At 48.7% G+C, this 10044-nt stretch overlaps 1 protein-coding gene across 1 annotated transcript; it reads left to right on the top strand.

Annotated features, from left to right (window-relative positions):
* The first annotated feature begins 3017 nt into the window (after positions 1-3017).
* On the top strand, positions 3018-3833 carry LOC117242437. The gene is made up of 2 exons (XM_033509104.1): positions 3018-3134; positions 3282-3833. Exons 1-2 carry the CDS (start codon positions 3018-3020, stop codon positions 3831-3833), a joined length of 669 nt encoding a protein of 222 aa, XP_033364995.1.
* The last annotated feature ends 6211 nt before the right edge of the window (positions 3834-10044 follow it).

Below are 10044 nucleotides of genomic sequence, written 5' to 3'. Positions count from 1 at the left end.
AGCGGTACTTCCAACAGCTGTTTTGTTGTTATGTTTAGCATTACATGATATTAACGCATTATTAAAAGATGCGTGTTTTGCTATTCGAAAGTTCCCTTATCCGAACAGTCATGTCTCCCCGTTAATTCGAATATTAGAGGTTCTACTATACAAATAACGAAACCTGGTACCACAACGTTCTGGTTAACCTACGGCCTCTCCTAATGTAAATTGCATTGAGTTGCGTCCGTAAAAAGAACGTGAACTGATTTCATGACTACTTTCATTCCGATTATTTCGTTCATCAAGTTACACTAGTATTCAGGCTCAGGGTACGTCAGCGTATGGTATAACTCGTACGAAATACGAGAAAAACGAGAAGGGTTGCCAGCAATGTTTTGAGATGGGAGAGATATAGGAAACGTGAGAGGAAGAAGCCATTGCGGTTAGCAGTAACCTGGACGTGTTTTGATTTACGCGCGAAATTTTAGCCGTATACTCGTTAAACATACATGCGGTGGCCGCAGTTTACCCCTTAGATATCATTATTTTTGCTCTCCATTTCGAACTCGCCGCCAGTCCGAGAAAAATACGATAATTGCGTCGGATGAAAGTACGATCGTTAATCTTTGTGTGATTATTAACCCATTCGATCGTTAGGTGACTTGAAAAGATCACGGAACTTCTTTGTCTTTCAGTTCAGGAAATCTTTTTTTCGACGAATTATGCAATGGCCTGAATGATTGTTTTATAATATTGATAAGGGTAGTAGTATACAAAATATTATTATTTTATCTTAATTAACACCTTTCAAATATTCAAACTTATACATAATGTACTGGCGGAATTCTGTTTCGTGAGAACGGAGAATATTTGGCAAAGTTCTGAATCTATTTGCATCTTCTATCGACCATTAAAACAACAAGTATATCATTTCAATTTATTACAGAAAACCCAACCTACAGTAGTAATATTTATGTATGTAAAAAAGCAGAAAATAGAAAATTTATTTTTATTCAGAAACTACCTTTCAAATAAAAGTAATCGAGTATTCAGGCACATAATACGGCGACTGCTTATTCGCGAAAGGAAACACGTATGCATTCTCCGTCGACCATTAAAACGACAGGTTTCACGGCATCGTTATAAACTACTTTAACCAACCCCGGACAGCGGAGACCGCGCTCGAAACGCCCGTCATATATCTTCCGTGTGCCCGTACGTAATGACTTCCGTTCGCCAAAAACAGGTAGCCGAGGGATGCAAGCGGAAATTCGTGAATCACTCGCGCTCGGTCTTGTCTATCCATCAGAATTATAGGCACGTATTATCCATCGGCCGAATCTATCTGTCGGCGCATATTCAAGCGAATATGCATCGTCGCATACGTGCACTGCTATATATATAAATTAACACAGTTCTAAATCAAAAACTAGTATCACAGAAGTGTAAGTTTAATTTTAGATTGTAAAAAATATGAAAATTATAAAAATGATTATTGTTATAGATTATTGGAGGGGTCAACTTACAATAAATATTGAAAAATTACTAAGATTTATTGTGCTTTAATAGAAAAATCACTTTTTACGATATCAGCAAATCGTCACCACTTGATTATGCTTGCGGAATGTGGTCGTCCGGTATATAGATATATAAGGAACTTCGACTCGCACGGGAGCTCATTTTTCACCGATCTGTCGCACCATATAGATCGAAACAGAACTTTTACTTACTTATCAATAATCTCATTATTAATTTATGACATTTGATCAATATACAACATTTAAACTATTACTTTATAACACTTAAGCCATTAATTTATAACATTTAAGCTATTAATTTACAACATTTGATCTATTAATTCGTCATAGTTAAACTATTAATTTATAGCGATTAAATTAATAATTTATAATAATTATGCTATTCATGTATAACAATTTATTATTAATCTAAAACAATTACTGTATTAATTTTTAACAATTATACAGTAATTTATAACAATATCTTCCCATTGATTTAAAATAATTATGCTCTTAATTTATAACAGTTATACCATTAATTGAAAGCAATTTTATTATTCATTTAAATCAATACCGTCAATTCGTAGCGATTAAATTATTGATTTATTTCGTTTTATTTAACATTAACAAAATTTTTGAAATCTTTGAAATGGTATTTTATTTCTATTTAGTTTTATTTTTTAATTTTAAATATAGTATTTAATTTTTCATTTAATTATTTCATATAAAATCAGTGACAATGCAAAGTGTAACTATTAAGTGTCGTCTATGGATGGAATGTAATTCTTCATGTTCACTCAAAGCCAAGGAATGAAACCGTTTTCATGGACAAGCAACTGCAATTTAATCGAATGCAAAGAGATCTCATCATCTATTCATGCGTGCTACAATTGGTAAATCGCATGGTTTGGTTTCTTCGATTATAAGTTCAATGTTCAAATATGATTATGTGGATCCATATACTATACCTACTCTAATTAATAAATTTTAATACATACTACTTCTTTGATATAAAATAATTTTAAATCTTCCGCTTCCGATGCTTAAAAACTCTACGTAAATGGGATCCGGGCGTAGTTACCTCCCCGTGGCGGATCCTGGTAATTGGTATCCTTTTCCAAATAATGATACATAAAGTACTATTCTGGAGAACTATGTATGTATACAGGATTATTTATTTATTCAGAAATATTAGAAATTACACTTGTATTTTCGACCAATCGCGGGGAGACGCAATCGGCAAGCGGTCGTACCGCAGGATTACCGGGTCCGCAGAAAGCTCCGCCTCAGCCGCCAACGGCTGCGGCGGAGGCGCGGGACATCGCACACGGCGGACTTACACGTCCGCGGGGGATCCGGACTCCATGCTACTGCCAGCTCCCGATAAAAGGACGAAGAGGGGCGCGAGGCGGGGCGGACACCGACATCGACACCGACGCCGAGGCTGCCACCGTGGCCGCCGCCGCCTCTACCATCCGCGGCGGTGCCGACGGCGGTGACGACACGAGGAGTGACGAAATGAGGATCGGACCGGTCAACAAGCAAGTGACCGTGAAGGACGCGGAACCGACCCACGATCAAGAAGAGGAGGACGTCGCATACCTGCGGAGGAGGGTGCGCTTTCTGGATAGAAAGGTCAGTCGTCCCCAAGAGACTGTGGAACGGCTGACCAAGGTGTGCACGGAGAGGGCAGCCAAAGATAATAACAACGACGGTGAAGGACAAGAGGTGGAGATCACCTCTACGAACCGCTCCTGCCGAGCTCAGGACTTAATTTTCTAGAGCCTGACGGAGCGACGGATTGCCCTGGCGGCAGTGACCGAGCCGTACAGCATTCCCGACGCGTCACGAGGCGCTGGGGATCTGATTGGCTCGGTCGCCATATTCTGGACTGGGATCGCGGGAAGCCCCTCCTGTTCGGTGATCGAGCGGGGACGGGACTTCGTGCCCGTGAAATGGGGCGACCTGGCCATGGTGGCCGTCTACGTGTTGCCCAATATCAGCCGGACAGAATACGTCTCCTTCCTGGACGGATTCGCGGCTTGCGCGAGGCGTTTGGGCGCCTACCCGTCACTGGTCCTCGGGGACTTCAACGCCCACTCAACGGCGTGGGGCTCCCGCAGGACCAACGGAAGGGGGCGCGACGTGCAGGACTGGACTGCCGCATCCCGTCGTGTTTCCGGTTGGGAGGTATCCCCGGAGGAGACCCTCTCGGACCACCTCTACATCTTGATGGAGGCGGCGGTTGGCAGCGCGATGGGCGATCTTCGTTGGTTGCGCGCGGGCCCATCGGCCCACGGGGAAGGAGAAGAAGATTCCTGCGGTGGGCGGTGACACGACGAGGATTTCATGGCGGCGCCCGCTATAACCGTCGCTTGGTTGAAAGAATCTCCGACCGACGAGGACGGGCAAACGGGAGCAACCCAGCTGAGGAGCGACATGCACGCGATCTGCGATTCGTGTATGCCGCGGTCTGGAGCTTCGCGCCGCGCCGGCGCGGTGTGCTGGTCGTCCGAGGTGACCGCTCGTCCCCGCGAGGAGTGCATTCACGCTCGGCGCCAGTACACCAGATCCCGCCTTAGGCGGCGGGTGGACGAAGCCACGGTGGCTCGTCTGTACGAGGCCTATCGTGAAGCGCGGAGGCCCCTGCAACGAGCAATCAACGAGGCGAAGAGGCGGACCTGGAACGAGCTTCTGGCCAGCCTCGACTCTGATCCCTGGGGACACCTTTACAAGATGGTATTGAACAAACTACGTCCATGGGCGCCTACCTTAACGGAGAGCATGGACTCTCGGTTCCTGGAGGACGTCGTTGGCACCCTGTTTCCGGGAGCAGTGAACGAGGGAGATGACAGCTTTACCGAAGTGGAGGATCAAGAGCCTCAACCACCGGAAGAAGAACCACGTGTCACCGCGGGAAGTTAGAGTCTGGAATCGACGGTCACCGAGGAAGAACTGGCCGTAGCCGTCGGGAGGATCGGAGCGCAGAAAGCTCCGGGTCCCGATGGAGTCCCACCCCGCCTGTCGAAGAACGTCGCCGGGGTCTCGGCCCCGAGACTAGTGCGTCTGTTCGACGGATGCCTGTGTCGAGGTGAATTCCCCGCTTCGTGGAAGGCGGGGCGGATGGTCCTGCTGCCAAAGCCGGAGCGCTCTCCGTGCTCGCTTTCCGCCTTCCGGCCGGTGCCTTTTGGACGAGGCGGGCAAGCTGCTGGAGAGAGTGGTGGCTGCCCGCCTGGAGTCACATTTGTCCCGGAGTGTTCCCAGACTGCACGACGGCTAGTTCTGTTTCCGGAGATGGCGGTCTACGACCGACGTTGTCGCCCGTGTCCGCTTCCTTGTCGACGGGATCGAGCAGCGTGGTTACGTGGCGTTGTCCGTGTCGCTGGTCGTGGTCAACGCCTTCAACAGCATCCCCTGGGACAGGATACGCCGGGCCCTCGAATTTCATCGGTTACCCGCGTACCTGCGGGGTGTGGTCCGAGCGTTCCTCCGGGACCGGAGTATCGTCTACACCGTTCGGGGCGGAGGGGTGACCGGGAGGGCTGTACACCGCGGGCTCCCGCAGGGTTCGGTGTTGGGTCCGTTGCTGTGGAACATCTCGTACGACGCGGTACTTCGGACGCCGATGCCTCCGAACTCGGTACTGGCGTGCTATGCCGACGACACGTTGGTGTTGGTCTGGGGCACGGCATGGGGTAGAACCGTCCGCCTGGCGGAGCTGGCGGTGGCCTGCGTGGTTGCCGGGATCAAGGGATTGGGACTGAAGGTGTCCCCTGAGAAGTCCGAGGCAATGTGGTTTTGCCGCAAGGCCGATCACGGGACGCCTCCAGCGGGTTATCGCCTGAGGTTGGAGGTTGGAGGGGGTTGAGATCGGGGTCGGAACCAGCATGAAGTATCTAGGCCTGACCCTCGACAGCCACTGGACCTTCGGCGCTCACTTCGAGCGCCTTGCACCGTCTGTTGAGGCGACGGTGAACGCTTTAGGACGTTTGCTGCCTCGGCTCGGCGGGCCCGACGTCGGGGTGCGCTGGCTGTACTCCGGCGTAGTGCGATCGAGGCTCCTCTACGGAGCTCAGGGTAGTGAGGGGTTTCCTCACCATCTCGGCGGCAGCAGCGGCGGTGCTCGCCGGGTTTCCCCCGTTCGAATTGCAGGTCCTAAGGTGTCGCGAGATTTATCTCCACACTCGTGGTCTGTCGGGCGGAGTCGGCCTGGTGGGCACCGACGTTAGTGTTCGGGCTCGGTGGGCTTTGCTCTACAGATAACGCTCCAGCCTCCACACGAGAGCGGGTGCGGCGGGGCTAAGGGTCCTCGAGGCCGTCCTTCCAAACTGGGACGTTTGGCTGGACAGCAACGGGCCTCCCCTAACCAACAGGGTGACGTAGGTGCTCACCGGACACGGTTCCTTCGGTGAGAGTCTGCACCGAATCAGGTAAGGGGCGACCACGCGTTGCCACCACTGCGATGCGATCGTGGATTCGGCGCAGCACACACTGCAGTACTGCCCGGCGTGGGCGCGGCCGCGCCGCGACCTCATCGTGGAAATCGGATGGGACTTCTCGCCGCTGACGATCCTCGAGGCATTTTTGGTAAACGAGAGAAGGAGGTGGGCCGTGGCCTCCTTTTGTGAGCAGATTATGCTTCGGAAAGAGGCCGCGAAGGGGGTGAAGGTGCAGTACTCCCACCCCGAGAGGATCGACCGGCGAGAGCGCTTTGGTGAGGCGCACTAGGTCCGCCGCGCCCCCCTGGTGGTGTTCAAACTTAAGCGCTGACAGCTCAGCGCCTCGGGGCCGCAAAGCAATCCGGTAGGGGAACCGGATTGCCTGGTACGGCGATTCCGGTGACGAGGCGAGGTGTGACGTGGCTGCACATCGCTTCATTATGGGTGGTATTGTGCTCGTGGGGGCGCGGGAGGGGGTCGTTCACACCGGTTCCCGGGTCCGTCTCGATCGCAGCCGAGACGGTCACCGTGGATGTTTTAGTCGGTTAGAGTCCGGCACTATCACGCTGCTTTTCCCCAGAAGCGGCCTGGTGTCCGTGCGGATTTCCTCCATGTTAATAAAAAAAAAGGATGAGTTGTGTGGTATCTCAATCCAAGATGCTCGTTACCGTTTGCACGTTAGCGTTCCTTATAATTCCATCCTGAAGTGCTGCTTGATCTGGTGGATACGCTGTCAACTGAATACCGGCATGGTTGAACGGTCCTGAAATCACGCTCCCATAAACTCGTTAGTGTGTCGCCTATCAGGAGCTGACCGGGAGTGACGACAGGAGGATCATTCGGATCGGATGATATGGGAATCAATGGGCGTGAGTTGAGAATGGCTTAAATTTCAAGGACAAGGTTGTTAAGATCCTCAAAAGACGCGGATGAGATGGCGTTTGAATGATTTCACCGCGGCTTCCCATAAATCGCCAAAATGGGGTGAATTTGAAGTGTTGAAACGCCATTGTATCTGTCGGTCGGCGAGAAAACCTTCTACCCTGTCCTTGTGTTCGTCGGGCTGCAATAGGATCCGAAGTTCTTGCAACTCCCTGTTAGCCCCGACGAAATTGGTGCCATTGACCGTGAGATTTGTCGCGCAGTATCCTCGCCGAGAGATGAATCGGCGTAGAGCGGCCAGGAATGCGTAGGTTTATCTATTCAATTCTTGCCCGATTGGTGTTTGGACGATGCCCTTTGGTCGGTGCATTTGGTCCGTGATGATCGAGACTCATACGGAGGATGAGATTTTCAGTCTTTTGGATTTCCGCGAAGGTTTGGTTGTACGTCTCGAACGATGTGAAAAACGCGGTTTCGATGATCTAGATGGAGATCGTCCATTATAGGATCGGTTATGATCTGGACTGACCTGAGTGCATTCTCTATGTAAATAAGTGTGATGTCGTTGCCCGCATATATGACACGAGCCGGCTGTGCATTGGGTAAGCGCATGTCCCTTGCGTAGGCAATTTGTACAGAGCGATGCCTTTTTTACAACTTCAAAGTGTTTTATTGCCGATTGGGCTTTGAAGACCTTACAATGTCTGATTTCGTGGGGTCCTTGGCGGGTCGGACACACCAACATTCGATCTGTGGTGGCGAATGTATGCCCTCGTGGCGCGTTCCGACGACGACGGGTGCGTTGGTAGGAATCCCCTTTTATCATTGGTGTTGGAGCGTTCGTCTGATCGCCGTTTGGCCTTGTTTGTAAGAAGTCTATCAAATGGGTATAATCAGGCAGTCTTTTGTTCGGCAACGTGCGATGCCATTGGCGTACGGTGGACTGCGGTAACTTTGAGGTCGCCTATCACGGTATTCGACGTTAGCGGATCGCCTAATTTCTCTAACGCTTTCAAATTTATCTTGAACGTTCCGATGAGGTCCTCTACGGCTTCGGACGTTTCTTTCGCCATCTTGGGATAATAGAGGGGTGCGTGCCAGTGACGGGTGCATAGTTGACGATGGCAGTCAAATTTGTCGCGCAGAATGTTGATGGCAATAGAATAATTATAATCCGTGACTTACAACGACTGGATGGTTCGTTTCCGGTTGCCATTATTTGTTATATAATTGAGAAAGAAATTGTTAGAACTTACTTCTTTTGCCGATAATGCAACGGCGGCAGGAGATTGCGTGGATTCACGTGTCACTGTATGGTCACTGATGAGTGCACTGTTCACTGACACTAAATCCGGCTGACCATCTATTTTCGACCAATCGCGGGGAGATGCAATCGCGAAAAAACACGTCAATGGGAGTCGTAAATTCCCGTTACGATTATAATAATCGACGCTGCGAATAGATCGATCCCCTGATTTCCGTTGAGATAATAGGGGTGGTTGAGAGGGTATAACACTGCGATTAACAGGGTTATAAACTATATATTTTTAACACTTAAGTTACACCGTTGCTTGTGATATACGTCGTAGACAATGATTTGGCGTATAGAAATGCGATACACTGGCACAATATTCGTTGGTAATCGAGCAAGGCACTTAGAGTTTTTTTTTTTTATAGTTGACGTAGCAGTAAGGGAGACTAACCCGGTACCGACATGTTGACTATTCTAACGTTGAAGAATAAGTAAAGTACAGTGACGATGATGTGTCGGACGAAAACTAGCGATGGGTGTGTTTAGCGCACGGGACCATCGGATTTGTTCATGATATTTTTGGTCAGGAAAATGAGGGCAGTATACATTGCTTCCGATTGGATAAACGAAGGTTGGTGGACTAGGAAGGGCTTTAGCCGTCCTCGATAGAAAGTTGCTAGTGGGAAGTATCGTACGTGAGAAAAACTAACTTTCCCGTGTCAAGCCGTAGTAGACAATAATCTTTAGAAAGCGATTTAGAAAAACGATATTTGTTCGGACTGAAGGACCCTAGCTAGCAATTTCCTGAAATTTACGATGGGTCCTTAAGACTATTGAATGTACGCGGCAAAGATGAGCGGCCTGGTCTACGTAGAGTGTCGTCCGACGTACAAGGGTTTCCAATAATTTCTGTAACCGCGCAGCGAGATTGACTAGCGAAACCGAGAGCGATACTCGACGCGATCAAAAGATGACACTTATAAATATATCGTTGACCTAAACACCGAGTGATTATTTAACGCACTACACCCAATATCACCTCAAGTTTATTGATAGATGGATGTATTTACAATGGATTAAACAGGAAATGATGGTTATTCAATGTGAATTAAATACATTAATGTGCTATAACTGTGGTGGTGTTATATGTATGGTAAATGCCCAAGAAATACTCTCGATGTTCAATAAAAAGGTTTATTAAACAATTAACAGTCAACAATCAACAATTAACAATCACGCTTCTCGAATGTGTTTGCTACGCTGTTACGCTAGACTCTTCCCATTTCGCAGTCCGGAACGGAGTGAATCTTTTGTTCAAAACTAAACGGTATCTTTTCTTCGTTGCCCCTCGATACCCCCACTACGCACACTTTTGTTAGATGTCCGCGACCGTTGCCGCGTATGCATTATGTATGCGAATATTCAGCGAAAGAACCGTAGGGATATCGATGGTACATTAGGCCTTGCGTTTTGTCGTCAAGTGCCGCCACATAATTAAGACGACTAAATACTTAATTCACAATTCATAACAACTCGGCAACTCAACCGCCAGCTCCTCACAACTCGACTCTTAACTCATGACTCGACTCTTAACTCATGACTCGACTCTTAACTCATGACTCGACTCTCAACTTACGACTCGACTCTCAACTCGACTCCTCACAACTCGACTCTCCACTCTCGACTCTCCACTCTCGACTCTCCACTCGCGACTCCTCCACTCAACTCTTCACCAGTCGACTCTCTAGGTAACGACCCTCCGGTAACAACTGCCAAGTCTTTTTGGCCTAACGGCACTTAGGCTTTCTCACAATATTGTTTATGCTTCACCCGACATTTCTTAGGCCGTTCGTCCACGATACTACACTCGGCCATTCTGGCAAATACATTTGATCTCAGATGTGCTTATAGTCACTAGTTTCTCTCGCACTACTAATTCCAACAATGTCCCACCACTTCATATGATCAGCCG

Source organism: Bombus vosnesenskii, unplaced genomic scaffold, assembly GCF_011952255.1.
Source record: "Bombus vosnesenskii isolate JDL3184/JDL3185 unplaced genomic scaffold, Bvos_JDL3184-5_v1.1 scf7180000013265, whole genome shotgun sequence".
NCBI lineage: Eukaryota > Metazoa > Arthropoda > Insecta > Hymenoptera > Apidae > Bombus > Bombus vosnesenskii.
This window is presented reverse-complemented; position numbering and strand designations above follow the sequence as displayed.